This window comes from Sinocyclocheilus grahami, unplaced genomic scaffold, assembly GCF_001515645.1.
Source record: "Sinocyclocheilus grahami isolate Dianchi unplaced genomic scaffold, SAMN03320097.WGS_v1.1 scaffold7.1, whole genome shotgun sequence".
NCBI classification, from domain to species: domain Eukaryota; kingdom Metazoa; phylum Chordata; class Actinopteri; order Cypriniformes; family Cyprinidae; genus Sinocyclocheilus; species Sinocyclocheilus grahami.
Genome location: NW_015505186.1, coordinates 289,240 through 308,442, shown reverse-complemented (window position 1 = coordinate 308,442; position 19,203 = coordinate 289,240). Strand labels below are relative to the sequence as shown.

General features: G+C 34.0%; 1 protein-coding gene across 1 annotated transcript in view; it reads right to left on the bottom strand.

Moving 5' to 3' along the window:
- Positions 1–19,203, bottom strand: part of LOC107589360 (uncharacterized) — a 68,056-nt gene that overhangs the window by 45,495 nt on the left and 3,358 nt on the right. Inside the window, exons 3-9 of the mRNA XM_016277775.1 lie at positions 13,645–13,767; positions 6,700–6,937; positions 6,529–6,595; positions 6,017–6,119; positions 5,489–5,607; positions 4,661–4,775; positions 4,288–4,490 (exon numbers count right to left, since the gene is read on the bottom strand). Of these exons, the coding sequence (XP_016133261.1) occupies positions 4,288–4,490; positions 4,661–4,775; positions 5,489–5,607; positions 6,017–6,119; positions 6,529–6,595; positions 6,700–6,937; positions 13,645–13,767 (968 nt within the window). The remainder of the gene's footprint in view (positions 1–4,287; positions 4,491–4,660; positions 4,776–5,488; positions 5,608–6,016; positions 6,120–6,528; positions 6,596–6,699; positions 6,938–13,644; positions 13,768–19,203) is intronic.

The following is a 19,203-nucleotide window of genomic DNA, read 5'->3' as shown; positions in this document are numbered from 1 at the left end:
GCCTGACGGAGCAATAAAATGGCCAAACTGCAAGAAACAAACAAACAAGTTTAAGTGTCGTTTCCAGCTAAATTTCATATCAAACGGTTTGTTTTGATGTTTAGCGTTTCAAAACATCAGGAGGAAGAATTCAGATTGGTAATTGGTGGCATTATGAAAATAAGCACACATCTTTTATATGCATCTAATTATCATTTGGAAGCAGTTTCCTGGCTGTGTCTCATGCGGTTGGTGGTGGGGATAGAGCCCTGCATTTCAGCCCGGGCCCGACAGGCCCCGACTTTTTTATGCCCCTAGGGCCGGGCTTTGGGCCAATTTTCACGTCATAGTTCAGACGCGGGCAGGGCCTCTGGCCTGTTTTAGGCTTCTCCTTATTTTTATATTTTAGACATCCATCAACTAGTGATGAAAAAATATTTTTTGCCACGCTGGTGGAAACAACACGAGACCGTGCCGCCGCGACTGTCAAGAGCGGCTCGATGGTGTTTAGTGTCCAGCAGCAGCATGCGTGCCATCAGCGCAGCTGAACAGTTCTGCGTTCAAATGCAAGCAATAGGCTAAAGCTTGCCGCAAAGCACCGGCAAAAGGAATTACCATGAATGTGTCAGGGGGAAATAGTAAGGAGATATTTGAATAATTTACTAATCAACTAGTGTTTTCTGAGTCGGTGTCGCAAGGATGAAGTTGTCGATCCTGACTCGCCATCTCCTCATTAGACGCGCCTTTATAGATAAGTGCATGAACAGTTCTGCGTTCAAATGCAAGCAATAGGCTAAAGCTTGCCGCAAAGCACCGGCAAAAGGAATTACCATGAATGTGTCAGGGGGAAATAGTAAGGAGATATTTGAATAATTTACTAATCAACTAGTGTTTTCTGAGTCGGTGTCGCAAGGATGAAGTTGTCGATCCTGACTCGCCATCTCCTCATTAGACGCGCCTTTATAGATAAGTGCATCTTTACGGATTATGATTATAATGAAATTCAATTTATTTCGTTAAGAAGTAATTTAAAGCTTTCTATAGATATATTTATCATGTCTGTGAGGCATGTATTCGCTGAGTTTCGGTTCATTTTTGTGAAGTGCTCCTGTTCAAGACCGAGACGGCAGAAACACATCATGTTTGTTTTCTTTATTTTACAAAAGCACAATGTTTTGTTGATATTGTGAGTGCACACAAATAAAAGTAGGCCCTTTAAAGTTCCGACTCTTACCATTATGAGCAAAAATTACAGCGTATTCACTGAAAAAAATGCAAGTGATCGCGCTGGCGCCTCCATGTCCTGCAAAGCGCGCTTTAGTTTGCACTCTCCATTTTGTTGATATTGTGAGTGCACACAAATAAAAGTAGGCCCTTTAAAGTTCCGACTCTTACCATTATGAGCAAAAATTACAGCGTATTCACTGAAAAAAATGCAAGTGATCGCGCTGGCGCCTCCATGTCCTGCAAAGCGCACTTTAGTTTGCACTCTCCACACAAGCTACTGGATATAGCGCACATTTATCTAGGTTTAACGTTTAAACATTTTTATATGCTTGGAATATTTTATATCTATAGATTTTATTTTAGGCAAGTCGTGATGATTTGAGAAGGCTAAATTGATCAAACATAGGCTCACTGTCTGCCGCTGGCCACTTGGTCGTTACTTTAAAAAACAAAAACTTTGTTTGTAATGAACAAAAAATGCTCCAAACGTTTTTCTAAATTAACTTAATAAAAAACGAAACGAAATAATCACTTTGCCATTACATACAAAACTGAACAAATTTTTTTCTTTTTTTGAACAATTTTATTTTCAAAGATTGTCATGCACTCTCCACACAAGCTACTGGATATAGCGCACATTTATCTAGGTTTAACGTTTAAACATTTTTATATGCTTGGAATATTTTATATCTATAGATTTTATTTTAGGCAAGTCGTGATGATTTGAGAAGGCTAAATTGATCAAACATAGGCTCACTGTCTGCCGCTGGCCACTTGGTCGTTACTTTAAAAAACAAAAACTTTGTTTGTAACGAACAAAAAATGCTCCAAACGTTTTTCTAAATTAACTTAATAAAAAAACGAAACAAAATAATCACTTTGCCATTACATACAAAACTGAACTATTTTTTTTTCTTTTTTTGAACTATTTTTTTTTTCAAAGTTTGTCATACAGGTTAAGACAACAGTTCAAAAAACTGATCTATTTTAATAGCTGAAACAGTAGTATAAGTTGTTTTGGGAGAAGGGGGAAAAAAGACAGGCTCGGGCCGGGAATTCTGATAAGCTGTCGGACAAGGGCCGGGCTAGGGCCTGTATTTGAGGCCCGTGCAGGGCTCTATTACAAATGCAACAAAAGCAGGATTGTGGAAAATGCCTTCGGCTCTGTGGAGAGCCAATTAAGGAGGGAAATGGCTCTTGTCCCTGAGAGGTAGGGGTGTCCCTGACTAAGGATAGAATCATATGTTTGGGGGTGGGGGGAAAATACATTACCAAAATGTGTAACGGACACCTCGCAGATACAAACAGAATAAATAATGATTTATGTTGTGATTAAAATATAGTTAACATCAGCCGGCCGCATATCATGTTGTTTATTACTTTTTTTTTGGATTTGCACAAAATAAAACCAAATATCCACACAAGATGAAATCAACAGATGCAAGAAGTATTCGAAGAAACCTGTGCATGTTTACTCTAACTGTATAGAGATTTTCACGTAGGAAATTAACAAATATCCTGCTAATTAAAAAAAAAAAAACTTTTGAAGCCTACTGCCACATAAACCTCCATGTGATCGCCTAAATATGAGCTGCCATGAAAACTGCTCAAACACAGCTAGTTTTATCCAGGCCCAGTTCCTATATTAAATACCGAGGGTGCTTTAGAAAGTGTGCTCTGGCCTCAATTCACATACATTTCACGTATATTTTTGTCCCGTTCATTGTTCTTTCGAGTGCGAATCCCGCATAAATATGAGGATGTCATTCCCGAAACTTTGCAGCGTGTATGTGGGCGAAAAATAAAAGTTTTATACAAATCACAAGTATGCATTGGAGAAATTGCCAGATCAGTTTCACCAAAATAATAGAGAATAAATAATATCTTGAGTTTTTACGATCCCGAGCACCCACGGGATCGGCGCCTATGTTCAGAGCATCCAAAAATCAAATTAGAACTGGAAGAAATGTTTTGAAATCACTTATACCCTACCTGATCGAACAATTTTATTTTCAAAGATTGTCATACAGGTTAAGACAACAGTTCAAAAAACTGATCTATTTTAATAGCTGAAACAGTAGTATAAGTTGTTTTGGGAGAAGGGGGAAAAAAGACAGGCTCGGGCCAGTAATTCTGATAAGCTGTCGGACAAGTGCCGGGCTAGGGCCTGTATTTGAGGCCCGTGCAGGGCTCTATTACAAATGCAACAAAAGCAGGATTGTGGAAAGTGCCTTCGGCTCTGTGGAGAGCCAATTAAGGAGGGAAATGGCTCTTGTCCCTGAGAGGTAGGGGTGTCCCTGACTAAGGATAGAATCATATGTTTGGGGGTGGGGGGAAAATACATGACCAAAATGTGTAACGGAAGCCTTGCAGATACAAACGGAATAAATAATGATTTATGTTGTGATTAAAATATAGTTAACATCAGCCGGCCGCATATCATGTTGTTTATTACTTTTCTTTTTGATTTGCAAAAAAAATAAAACCAAATATCCACACAAGATGAAATCAACAGATGCAAGAAGTATTCGAAGAAACCTGTGGATGTTTACTCTAACTGTATAGAGATTTTCACGTAGGAAATTAACAAATATCCTGCTAATTAAAAAAAAATATATATACTTTTGAAGCCTACTGCCACATAAACCTCCATGTGATCACCTAAATATGAGCTGCCATGAAAACTGCTCAAACACAGCTAGTTTTATCCAGGCCCAGTTCCTATATTAAATACCGAGGGTGCTTTAGAAAGTGTGCTCTAGCCTCAATTCACATACATTTTCACTTATATTTTTGTCCCGTTCATTGTTCTTTCGAGTGCGATATACTATATATGCATAAATATGAGGATGTCATTCCCGAAACTTTGCAGCGTGTATGTGGGCGAAAAATAAAAGTTTTATACAAATCACAAGTATGCATTGGAGAAATTGCCAGATCAGTTTCACCAAAATAATAGAGAATAAATAATATCTTGAGTTTTTACAATCCCGAGCACCCATGGGATCGGCGCCTATGTTCACAGCATCCAAAAATCAAATTAGAACTGGAAGAAATGTTTTGAAATCACTTATACCCTACCTGATCGGGAAAAAAAATCCAGTCTTTATGGAGCTGGACCGTGAACTAACGCGTTTAGGGTCAGCGTGTTTCACAGCACGGCTCCTCGTGTGACTATAATGGGATGTGAATTTTGGATCGCGCACCATGATTTGACTGGCAATGTCCCGAATTTCCCCGTCTCTGGCGTTTTCCACTCCGTTGCTTGCTGAGAGGCCTTTTCTCTGGAAGAGAAGTTAAAAAAGGAGAGCAAACCGTAAATAACATTCATGTCAACATACAGACACAGTTGGCTTATAATCGTATCAAAGGACACGTCGAAACGAAATGGCACAGATACTGGGTTTCCTGTGGGGTTTTAAACAGAAATAGCTCAACGAAGGAAAATGATTACCATGTTGCTGATGGAACAGACAATGTTATCGGCCTGCTGGTAGAAGGACGAGACTTCGAGGGCAAGCTGAAGATTCTCGTGATATTCCTTTAAGTGCGACTGAGCCTTCAGCCACCTAGGTAGTTGACAAATAATACATTTTATTTTAATTAATAAAAAAATAAAAAAATAATAATCATGTAATTATCGAATTAAAGTAATTTGCATAATTATTATTATTTCTTATGTATTCATATAATTATTCATACAGTAATGATAATGATAATAAAAATAGCTATTATTAGCTTTGAATATTATTTGAATATTTATGCTTTTATTTAATATTTATTTATATAATAAAAAATTATAATTATATGTCTGTGTGTATACATATTACATAAATTACTATTTAATAAATACATATAAATATTCAAATAATTATTCAAATGATTATTAAATTGCTAATAATTATTATTATTATTGTTATTATTATTATTATTATTATATGAATAATTATAGTAAATTATAATTGTGCATTTATGTATATATTTTTTACACAATATATTTATATATTATGTTTGTTTAAATTATAGTCAGTATAATATATTTTACAATCATTAGAATTATTATAATATATAATTATAAAATATATAATAATTTATATGCACATGTATCTGCATATACATTATATTTTATAGTAATAAATGATAATTGTGTATACACATATTTGTGTATAATTTATTACATTTTATAGTAAATATATATAATTTATATATACTCAAACAAACAAAAAATATATAAATAAGACTTTTTTTGTGTATTATTATTATTATCAGTACGTGCACTAACATTTTGTTGATGTGTTTCCTGCGGGTTGAGATGGTCTTTCCTTCAGTCTTCCCCTGTTTTTCCAGTCTGAGGGTCATATGATTGATCTCCTCATGAAGATTATGATATAGCTGCTCATCCTGAAAGATGAAAGTCAGACATTCAAGATTTCCTGAGCTCTAATGATCTTACATTTAACCAAAGCACATTTTAACCAGGTGCTTGGACCGCATTTTTGGCTAATTTCCCCAACCCTGGAAGTACAACTGGCTGTTTCAGTTGGCTTTAGGGATGCTAGTGAATCAGTGACATCTGTGAGTAAGTACAATGAATGATGGCCTGTATGTGCGTAAGCGGAAGGTCTCGGCCTCTCAGACTGCATTTTAAATCAGAAGCACTTGCTCACATACAGGACAAGTAAACAATGGTACTAAACTGGACGATAAAACAGATTCTCTAAAAAAAATCCAATTGTTTTCCAGTAGTGATAATTGAGGCCTGCTGAGAATTTAGAAGCAATTTCAGTGTCTGTTGTCTAGAATCACCCACCTGTTTCAAATCCAGTATCTTCCTGGTAAGCTGCATCTTGTCAGTGTTTTCCCCAAGGATGTTGGCCAGCGATTGTTCCTGCTCCTGCTGACACGTATAAAAGCTTTACAGCCCTGAATTGTTGTAGCCCAGCGATAGTTTTCTTTGAATACAGCTACTGTTGTTCTAAATAATCCTGGCTACCATGGTGAGACGTAAAACAGACTCGAAAAGTAACACCTCGGCTTCTTGGACGCAGATGCAAAGCAGGCCGAAGATTAATGAGGGAAGCAAAAACAGAAAGAAAGTATAATATGACCAAAATCACACAAGAAAACAAATATTTCAATATATTTAAATATTTCATGTTGTGTTGCAAACCACACATTTAATAAATAAAGTATGTTTCAAAACATAAATGCTAAAATAAAAGTCATAAAATTGGAGAGGTTAATTATTTGCAATGTACTATTTCAACATGAAGGGAAAAGGACCAATTTAGCATCTGTGCTGGGAAAAAAACATGGGGTGACTTGATATTTTGTGTGATTTTGGACGTCTCACAAAAAGCTTTCCGAGGCTCTGCAGGTCTCCTCAAAGCTGAGCTGTTAAAATCGTTTTGACAAATCTACATTAAAAAGAAGTTATGATTGTTACCATAACAATTTGTAAATGTTTTGCCGTTTATATGCAAAAGGGTGAACTTCTTTTGTTGATTTTGGCCGAGGGACCTGTTGAAACCTGACGAGGATTCATCAATCTTTTACTCTCCTGATGAAGACGGTTTGTGCTAACCTGGTTGAGTTGTATGACGGTGTTCTCAAAGTCCCTCAAATCTCTCTGGAGGGTTTGACAAAGTTCCTCCCAGTCGGTCAGAGGACATCTATGGACGTTACTGGCGTCCCTCAGGTCTCGCAGCTTCACTCGGATCCATGTCTCTGCCTGCGGGACACGAACATATAATGCTTACTTCAAAGTCAAGATCCTTTCCCTCCTACTAACTGAAGTGGAACCTTGTAAGCGTACTTGAGAAGCAAATTAACTTAAATAGTAAGTCTGAAAATGAATCAAAAAGTTATTAATTATCAAGCAAATGTATCTTGATTTAGAAGTTATAAATATTTGTAATGGAAAAAAATTTTCAGTGTGAACAAAAATACATCACAAAAAATATTAAGTAGCAAAACTGTTTTCAACATTAATGATAATCATAAGAAATGTTTCTTGAGCAGCAAATCAGCATATTAGAATGTAAATCTGTAGCATCTGTAAATCATTATATTTCTGGCACTGAAGACTGGAGTAATGATGCTGAAAATGCAGCTTTGCATCACAGCAATAAATTACACCTTAAAATATATAAAACATTGTGTGCATTAAATTGTAATAATATTTCACAATATTACCGTTTTTACTGTATACCGTTTTTATTTGTTTTTGATCAAATAAATGCAGTCTTGGTGAACAAAAGATCAAAAAAATGCTAGTGCATATATTTTTTTAGTCATTTTTAAAAGCTAATCTGATAATATAATAAAATATAATACACTATAATATGCAGCTATCTAAACATCCTTGAATCAAGACACGTTTACTTGAGAAACTAAATATGATGAATAATGAAGAAAAATTATTAATATTAATAAGATATGAAGTCTTGTTTTTGTTATTTTGTTAGCTTAAAACAAGAAAACATATAAAGGGGTAAGAAACATAATCTTAATCCAAATTTAAAACAAGATTATTTTTCTTGTCCCACTGACAGATGTATATTCTGAATGTAAGAAAAAGCCTAATTTAATTCCCACTTAATTTTTCAGAAAGCAAAGCTTAACATCTTATGTTATTATACTTCTGAAGTAAATGTATCTTGGTTTAAGATTTATTTAGATATTTGTGATGTAAAACGAGACAAAATTACTAATTTCTAGACAAAAAAATAATATAATATAATACAATATCATATCATATCTTATATCATATCATATGTGACCACAGACCACAAAACCAGTCATAAGGGTAAATTTTTTGAAATTGAGATTTGAAAATACATCATCTGAAAGCTGAATAAATAAGCTTTCCATTGATGTACGGTTTGTTAGGATAGGACAATATTTGGCTGAGATACAACTATTTGAAAATCTGGAATCTGAGGGTGCAAAAAAATCTAAATATTGAGAAAATTGCCTTTAAATTTGTCCAAATTAAGTTCTTAGCAATGCATATTACTAATCAAACATTACGTTTTAATATATTTACAGTAGGACATTTACAAAATATCGTTATGGAACATGATCTTTACTTAATATCCCAATGATTTTTGGCATATAAGAAAAATCGATAATTTTGATCCATACAATGTATTTTTTGGCTATTGCTACAAATATACCCCAGCGACTTAACACTGCTTTTGTGCTCCGGGGTCACATATCATATCATATATATCTAACTAAAATAGTGAATATCAATAAATGCAATAAACACTACATAATAAAATGCAATAAATAAAATATAATAAATAAAGATTTGAAGCTGGTGGAAGAGAATATTCCTACCTCTAATAAATATTACTAAAGAAACCTGCTCAAAACAAATGGCAATTCTACAAAATGACCAATTTCTGAACTATTCAGGCTGGATCCTTTGGCTTTTATTGTTAATGCTTGAAACATGAACACATGTTGAGACACTTAAGGCCCATTTTACGCTCGCTTAGCTTTCTGTATTAAGCAAATAGATTTTAAAGCAGCACATGTGCGAAGTTACAGTCACGGTCTATTATTTCACGCCGAGGAAAGTGAAGTTCCTCTGTGACTTTTGTTTTTGAAGAAAATAGCGATTACTTATGTCTCGACTTACAGAAACACTTCAGAAACATCATCGGGAGATTGCTCACCGTTTCTCAGATATCACGCTACGAGCAGTGAAGGTTTCTTTTGGCTGGAGCTCACAGATTGTTGCGTAAGGCTTTTGAAAGCACCATTTCTGGCAATGTTTGCACTGCGTGAACAGAAACCAGCTGGCCGAGTCCAGATAGGTCCTGGACATGTTTATTTGGTATGAACACAATGTATGACCACTGGCGGTCTTCAAAAAGCCCACCCACATCAGCACAAACCAAACGATTGTTAAACTAAGTTGTCATTTCTGCAAGACTAAACGCATGTGATCTCCAAAGACAATAAAACCAACATATCGGGCTAAATGTAAGGAGACAGTCACAGCTTAGGATAATTATTAGTGCTGCTGGCTACAGAAACCATCACTATTGCTATTGGGCATATTAAAATATTAAACCTCGCCTCATAATTTGTCCCAGACAAACATGACTGATTGCTGAGGAGACGTCTGTTATTATTTTTGCTTGACTTTTCCCCCCCTACCTTTTTAAGAAAATATAAAATCATGTGCACTGTAAAATATTTCAACCCCCTTCAACTTAAAAACATCTTTAAGTATCAGATTGGCTGTACAAGTCATTTCAACTAATGTTTTAAAATCTCATCTGGTTGAATCTTGTATAATGGTGTGTTATTTTCGTATCAGAGATACCATTATAGTTTTTATTTATATTATGAATCGGTTCCTATTTTTATATTATATATAATATTTTAGACCATTTTTAATTTTAATTTTAGTTCCAGTTTAAGTGATTTTGTTGCGTTTTTGTCATTTTTAATAGTTTTTTTTCATATACGTTTTATTAATTTTTATTTCCATTTTAGTTATTTTAGTGTCTCAAGTTATATTTCTAATCAGTTTTTATATTTTATTTTTATTATTTTGCATTTGAATTTCCATTTGATTGTAATTGTAGTTAGTTTTAGTAATTTTGTGTTTTCTGTCATTTATAATATTTTCAATTTTTAAATGTCAATATAGTTTTTTAAATAAATTTTTACTTCCATTTTAGCTATATTTGTACATCAAGTTAAACTAACGTAAAATATTTCGCATCAGTTTTTATTTTTATCTTTTTAGTTTTAATTGTAGTCGAAGTTGGTTATTTTGTTGTGTTCGTCATTTTAATAGTTTTTCTCGTTTTTAAATATATATATATATATATATACATATACATACATACATACAGTATATAGATATTATATATATATATATATATACACACATTTCATTTTTTATTTTTTTTTAAAACATCAAGTTAAACTAACTTAAAATGATCAATCTTGCTTTGGAAAAGATTTGATGAAATTAAAAAAAGTCTAAGTTTGTTTATTTTATTTCAAGTATCCAATTTCTTTGTTTAGTTTGAGTTTTTATAACCTGAGTAAAACGTAAAAGAAAAACTAAGTTGAAATTGGAAAATTATTTTAATTATTTAAAGTCATGAAAACACATATTCTACCATGACTTATTGATCATATCATTTTCATCATGGTCTCAGAGTTTCAGTATAAATCCAGATCTTTCTCTCATCAAAAACACACAGGAGATACACATCACAAGTGGACAAGAAAAACAAACCCGCCACGATGTTTGGCAAGATCTCACAGTGCAGATAAAAAATAATATGATGTCACTTCTAATAAAAGATCAGCCATTGTTTTTAATGGCTTCCCACAGGCTCAACGGTATTTCAATATTTGCAGCCCGTGTAAACAACTCTATCGTCTCATTTCTACCCCACCGTGACGAGAAACCCATGACTTCATACTTTGTTTCTTCCGCTTCCCTTTAAAACAATAGCTAGTTTTCCAGCTTCCTTCTTTGAGTAAACTAGCAGAAACTGTACTGTGAAACTGATATCTAACAGGTTATTTAATAGTTTAAATGTTCCATTTAAAGTGAAAACTCTTCCTCATACCTGAGGTTAGTACGTGTCTTGTTGATGAGACATGTACAGTTTGATTACTAATCAGAAACACAGGTGAATAAAATCCCAAAAGACTTACACCAGCATTCAAAAGTTTGGGGTCAGTAAGATTTGTTTTTCAATGTTTTTGAAAGAAGTCTCTTCTGCTCACCAAGTCTGTATTTATTTGATCAAAAATGCAGTAAAATCAGTAAAAATGTAAACTATTATTACCATTTAAAATAACTGTTTTCTATTTGAATATATTTTAAAATGTAATTTATTCCTGTGGTGCAAAGCTGAATTTAAAGCATCATTACTCCAGTCTTCAGTGTCACATGATCCTTCAGAAATCATGTGGATTTGCTGCTCAAGAAACATTTCTGATTATTATTTTTTTCATGATTTTTTGATGTAGGTGAATAAAATCCCAAAAGACTTACACCAGCATTCAAAAGTTTGGGGTCAGTAAGATTTGTTTTTCAATGTTTTTGAAAGAAGTCTCTTCTGCTCACCAAGTCTGTATTTATTTGATCAAAAATGCAGTAAAATCAGTAAAAATGTAAACTATTATTACCATTTAAAATAACTGTTTTCTATTTGAATATATTTTAAAATGTAATTTATTCCTGTGGTGCAAAGCTGAATTTAAAGCATCATTACTCCAGTCTTCAGAGTCACATGATCCTTCAGAAATCATGTGGATTTGCTGCTCAAGAAACATTTCTGATTATTATTTTTTTCATGATTTTTTGATGTATAGAAAGTTCAAAAGAACATCATTTATTTCAAATAGAAATCTTTTGCAACATTATAAATGTCTTTACTGTCACTTTTGATCAATTTAACGCAGCCTTGCTGAATAAATGTATTAATAAAAAATAAAAAAAATCTTTTGAACAGGCAAACGCTCACATTTTCTTAAAAAAAAAAAACACACAAAACATCACATTTCTTTTAATTATCAAAATTATAGAATTAACCCATTTTTATATGAATCCCAAAAGGGTTTTCTGGGGCAATCCTAAAGAGCGCTGGAGGATGTGTTGACTTTAATTCACCTTTCTGAAACGCAGGCCAATTTCCACATCCTTGACTCTATAATGCTACACTAACACAGATTCATCAGTGCTATCAGTCAACCGAATCACCCATAAGAGTTGGAGGCTTTACCCGACACGAATATTCATCCAAAGGCCATTTCCTAAACGAATGGCAGCGTTTCTACAGCCTATTAACATTAACGACGTGTTACTGTTCCTGCCGCTCGTCTGTCATCTAAAACACTGCGCCTCCCACTTCACTTCAGCTCAGGAAATCTCACAGGTCACACGGGCTTCTGAGAGCAGCAGCTGCGTCCCGAAGCAAATATCCCCGAAAAATGTCCTTGTATGTCAGAGTGAGTGTGGCGATGAGATAACGCGAGCGCTCGAGCGGCTCGGTTTAGTCTCAGAAGGCCAGAGGCGTGAATAGAGAGGGCCAAACAATGATCTCATCCCAAAATAATTGCTCCTCTTGTGGCTGTTCCCTTTCCTCCCACTCCTCTGTGCTGCCCGCTCTCCAACTTCAGACAAAAAGAGCAAAAGAAAAGAAACAGGGGCTTGAACGGGGTCAGAAGGGCCAGTTTCCACCTTTATCTACACTGCATTTTTGTCTGTAAACTGCAAGTGTAATTTTCCACATTAGTGATGCAATGCAACCACTCAACCGATTCAGTTTATGATGATTGAACAAACATTTCCAGGATTGATTTCGCCCAAAATCAAGAAGAATTAAAAATAGAAATGTTGCATAAAGAAAATGAAGCAAGCTTTTTGTCTTTGCATTTTCACATTATTTTCCCTCCAATGTTGATTTATAAATAAATAAATGTATAATGTATTTATATTATTAAAATTATATTTAAATTGTTAGTATAATTTGCACTACTTTATTACTAATTTATGTTTATTTAAAATAATTATTTCAGTATTTTGTATTGTTAAAATAAATCGTTACAATGTAAAAAAAAATCTCTTAATGGGCTTTAAAAAAAGTCTTAATTTCTTTATGCAAAAATACATTTTCACACCATTTTGCCTTCAATATTCATTTTTGTAAAATGTTACAGAAAGTAATGATATGTTATTTAAATTGTATTTTAAATATATTTTATTATAGTGTAAATTTTTTATATTATAAAAAATGTTATTTACATTCTATTTAATATCACGTTAGTATATTTTGCACTACTTAATTACCAGTTCAAGCTGATTTAAAATATTTTTGCAATATTGGTTATTGTTAAAATAAACTGTTACAATATAATATATATATATATATATATATATATATATATATATATATATATATCTTAATGGACTTACAAAAAAGAAAAATTTCTTTATCCAGAAACACAATAATTTAATTAAAATTAAATTTATTTCCTCCAATTTTCTTTTTCACAATTTTTTTAAATAAAATAATCAGCAAAATGCATAAGCAAATTAATACATATAATGCTATATATATATATATTTTTTTTTTTTTTATGGTTTAAATAAATTTACAATTTAAATACATTTATTTATTTATGTCTCAAATTCAAAAAGTAAAATTTGTGACACTGAGCATGTTGTTGGCATATTGCTTTTTTTCTTGTTTTAAGCAAATGCCTTGCATGACTTGAATGCAATAAAATCATCTGCCAAATACATAAAATCCAAATGAATAACATATAAAATGGTGCTGCTGAATGGTTTCATTTTTTATTCAGTTCAGTGAACTATTTCATTGCTTTAAATAGCTATATGTAAAGCAATCTCTCTTGATTTTCACTGACAGAGTACAGAGATCATACCTGAGTGATCTCTTTATTGAAGATGGCGTTTTGATGGGTAAAACTGTGCTCATTTTGCACCGATGAGACTTTTGAAACCAAGCACACATCCTTATGCTCGCAGGACAGACTGTCCACCACATCCTTTCTTGCTTGGGTTTTGAGTATCTGGGTCTGTGTGGTAAAATTTGTGACACTGAGCATGTTGTTGGCATATTGCTTTTTTTCTTGTTTTAAGCAAATGCCTTGCATGACTTGAATGCAATAAAATCATCTGCCAAATACATAAAATCCAAATGAATAACATATAAAATGGTGCTGCTGAATGGTTTCATTTTTTATTCAGTTCAGTGAACTATTTCATTGCTTTAAATAGCTATATGTAAAGCAATCTCTCTTGATTTTCACTGACAGAGTACAGAGATCATACCTGAGTGATCTCTTTATTGAAGATGGCGTTTTGATGGGTAAAACTGTGCTCATTTTGCACCGATGAGACATTTGAAACCAAGCACACGTCCTTATGCTCGCAGGACAGACTGTCCACCACATCCTTTCTTGCTTGGGTTTTGAGTATCTGGGTCTGTGTGGAAAAAAAAATGAAATTATCACTTATTCATGGGGAAAACTGGTAATATATACAAGCTAAAACATCTTAACACTGTGCTGGTGGGTTGAAAAGCTTGTGTGACGTCATTGTGAGTTTACATCGAGAGTTAGACGCTCACAGAATGGAAGAGCTGCAAAACAAGTCCGGGCAAGAAACAAGGTCATTTCAGATCACTGGAACATGGGACCACAAAACCACAAAGTAAATTCCCACAGTGATTACGTCATCGATGACTACGAGTGAGGAAGAGCAGCTCATCGGCACCATTCATGCTTAAATGTGACCCTGCACCACAAAACCAGTCATAAGGGTCCATTTTTTTTAAATTGAGATTTATACATCATCTGAAAGCTGAATAAATAAGCTTTACATTGACGTGTGGTTTGTTTTAGGATAGGAAAATATTTGGTCGAGAAACAACTATTTGAAAATGGAATCTGAGAGGGTGCAAAAAACTTTAAATATTGAGAAAATCGCCGGGACCACAAAACCACAAAGTAAATTCCCACAGTGATTACGTCATCGATGACTACGAGTGAGGAAGAGCAGCTCATCGGCACCATTCATGCTTAAATGTGACCCTGCACCACAAAACCAGTCATAAGGGTCCATTTTTTTTAAATTGAGATTTATGCATCATCTGAAAGCTGAATAAATAAGCTTTACATTGATGTGTGGTTTGTTAGGATAGGAAAATATTTGGTCGAGAAACAACTATTTGAAAATCTGGAATCTGAGGGTGCAAAAAACTTTAAATATTGAGAAAATCGCCTTTTAAGTTGTCCAAATTAAGTCCTTAGCAATGCATATTACTAATCAAAAATGAAGTTTTTATATTTTTACGGTAGGAAATGAACAAAATATCTTCATGGAACATGATCTTTACTTAATATCCGAATGATTTTTTACATTAAAGGAGACATATTATGCCCCTTTTTACAATATGTAATATAAGTCTCTGGTGTCCCCAGAATGTGTCTGTGAAGTTTCAGCTCAAAATACTCCACAGATCATTTAGTATATCATTTTGAAAATGCCTATTTTGAGTGGAAGCAGAAACAAGCTGTTTTTTTGCGCCTGTGTCTTTAAATGTAAATGAGCTGCTGCTTCCCGCCCCCTTTTGAAGAATAGTGCTGCTCCATTACAGCTCGGACCTGCTAAAAACATCTGTTTTGGTTCTGATTATCATGTTTATCACGCTGAAATCATGCGTTTTAAACCATATTAATTTAAACTTCTGATATACGGTTTTCTGAGCGCACACATCTGAAGCACACGCACAGAAAGCGGCTGTCACAGCATGTGAGTACTAAACTAAGTTCACATTCACACACAAGTTTACGTTAAAAACACACGAGTTACAAAAACAGTGGGTTATGTCTGTGAAGGTAAACAGCTGGGAAATAAATTGCATGTTTATTTTAGATCTGTGCGGCAGCAGCAATATACAGTAGTCTAAATAAATCAATAAATGCACTGCTCTGTTGTCTCCTCTGAGGCTGGGACTCTAAACAGTGTTCTGTGCTCGTCTGCGCAGCCAAACACAGAACAGTTAGCGTGTTTTTCTCAAACTTTCGCCATGGCATTAGAGCTGGTACACCGTTGTCGCTTGCAAAATCAAAATGACGGCAGTTTACAGATTAAGGGGCGGTAATATTATAATGAGATCCCTTTGCCACGTCACCAAGGGAGCGAAATCAGACGCAATCGTTTTCTCAGACGCTTGCAGAAAAAGGCTTACCAAAACAAAGTTACTGGGTTAAACTTTTTCACGTTTCCTTGGTTAGTAGATGCACCGGGGACCTGATTATAGCACTTAAAACCTGGAAAAGTCCGATTTTCATGATATGTCACCTTAAAAAAAAATTTGATAATTTCGACCCATACAATGTATTTTTGGCTATTGCTACAAATATACCCCAGCGACTTAAGACTGCTTTTGTGCTGCAGGGTCACAAATATGCAACGAATCAACCACAACAACACATTGAATAAGAAAGGAATCAGAAAACACATTGGTAAACTAAAGTACTACTTGTTTAAAATGTCTACAATCTGTTCAAATCATAATATCATAAGTCTGCAAACAGGCTCAGAAACTAATGCTGGCTTGTGGCACAAAAATGCCACACAAATTCAAGGTAATGGGGCAAAAAATGCTGCTGCACAATTTAACTAAATCTATTCCTGTTGTCACGATTAAAGTGAAAGGTGAAAATTAATTTAAAGTGTCAATTCATGGCTTTATTTTTTATTTTTTGCAACGCTGAGCATTATAACCAATCACACGTTTCTGTTGCGCTTATGAATGGGCAATCAGATGCGATTAGATTAGTCGGCGCTAAAAACACTGACTGAATTCTGCACACTCACAAGTTCTCTTATCTTAAACAACATAGAGCCGAAAAGATTTTCAAAAACAGGAGTTTTTGCGAAAGTGCTTAACTGGTGCTAGACTAACGTTATGGACCGGCATGTTTGTGTGAGTAGCTGGAATATGTACAGTAACAGCGATGCTAGTGGCGGTGTGTAAATGATCCATTTAACAGATAACGACACCGTTTACAACACAGAAAGCCATTGCAAACTCTTATATAACCAAAAGCCACAGTCAGCACAACCGGTGACGATAATGATGCTGAGGACACATTTAAAGTGCTCAAAAAATTTGACAAACTCAATAAAGTCTGGAAACATCTGTGCCGATGGTGGGAACATCATCATCATCACAATCATAAATAAAAGATGATCACATGTTTGTACTGCAAGAACATTACACTGCAAAAAATCATCTTCATCTGTATCTTGTTTTCCATTATTATAGAAAGATACATTTACCTGAGATGGTAATGCATCCATTTGTTTATACTTAGTATAGCTTAATATAATTATATAAACATATAATTATTAAATATATGTAATGGTTATTATAGTTAACTAAAACCACAAAAAATTAAATAAATCATAAAAATGGTACTTGAAATAATTTAAACATTAACTCAAATAAAAGAAAACATAAAAATGATTTCTCATTTTCATTAAGTATCTTTATGTACTAAAATAACTTAGCTACTACAGTGGCAATAAAAATGAATAATACCTATAAACATATAAACACAACAAATATAGAAATTAAAACGAAAAATGAAAATACAAAAATTGAAAACTACATGATCTCCGTGATACAAAATAGCATAGCATATAAGTACATTATATTGTATTTGCTATATTTATTTATTATAGAATATTGTATTTTATATATATTTTTTGTAAATAAATGTATTCTTATAACTATATAATAATAATTATAAATAAATATCAATATAAAAAAATAAAAGGTATATTATAGTATATTTTTCTATATATTATTTTTGTAAGTATAAATTATAAATCAAAAATAAAATAAATTATCAAATAAAGTTATTTAAGTTATAAAGCTGTTAATTCAAACCATTCATTTAATATTTTGTAATTAATGTTTTGAAAATTGGTGACATTGAACATGTTTTTCCATATTGATTTTTCTTGTTTTAAGCAAATCAAAAAATGGCTTATATACTCCACATTTACAAGACAACCCAATTTGTCAATGTTTGAAGAAAAATACACTTAATTAAACACAAGAAACTGAAGATTACAAGCAATTTTGCTTCATTGTATGGGCATTTAAGATACTTTGACTGAAAATCAAGACCAAAACAGTGAGAAAGAAAGTATTTTGTAAATCTAAAAGAGGCCTCACATGTGCTGAGGTACCCCATCACTCAGTGTGGATTGGCGTGTCCCGTCTGTGTCCAGTGATTCCGAGTGTCATCCCATCCTGTATGAGCTCATGTTTTCCACACGATTCCCGATCCGCTCGGCCTGGTCACACTCGCGCGGCGCCCGATCGCAGATGACTCAAGCCTTGGCCTGCAGGCACTCAGGCTGCGACCGGTTTGTTTTGAGTGCTGATTTCCCTTAATGTTGCGAGTAAACATTTATTTTGCAGGCATCGTGCCTCGCAAACAACAGCGCTGTGCGCAGAGCAGGTGGCCCCGACCACAGCCGCTGTCTCATCAAACAGTCGGTCCGCTTTTTAAGGGCCTCGACTCACATTACCCCAAAACGGCTGTAAAAGTTTCACCACTGCTTTTTCCTCTGCAAACCCCAACTGAACACTTAAAATAATAAGTCGTTTAGGCTTGGCCTGCTGCACCACTGACATCACTTCCTATATTCCAAGAGCCCATTATCTTATATGCATCTGGCTATAGCTGAACACAAACCACTCAAGAGGGAATTCACGGTCAAAATTAAATTCTGCTGCACACAGGTCTGGGGTCAGTCGTGTGTTCGAACGATCGAGGAACAAGAAGTACAAGATCTGCAAACCGATAGATGATATAGTTACAATACCATTGGCTTACTGTGTAAAAGTCTGCATAGAGTGCAACAGTCATGTTCTGGAAGTGAAAAACGTATTCATTTTTTCCTTGGAGAAACTGATTTTTAACAATAGCATAGAATGTTTAATTCCCAAATACCTAGAAATGAACTGCAATGCGCATAATTCACAAATGAGAGACGATGAGAGAACCCAGCAAAAAAGCTGAGCAGTCGCCGTTAACTCCCATGATGCACTGCAAATCAGGATTATTATAGTTAACTAAAACTATAAAAAAAAAAATATATATATATATAAAAAAAAAAAAAAATATATATATATATATATATATATTAAATATAAAAAAAACTAAGCTCATTGCCAAAGCAACTTTTCACATTTTCACTTTGTTTATCTTGATGTAAAAAATGAACTAAAAATTAATAAAAACTATATGTCAATCATGGCAACTCTCGGAACATTTTAGCATGGTGATGGATATGACAATGTTAATGTATTTGGTCTTGGCGGAATAGATCTGCTACGCTGCTGCTGCTGCTGAATTGCTGCTGCTGTTGGTTATTGCTGTAGTTGTAGATTATTG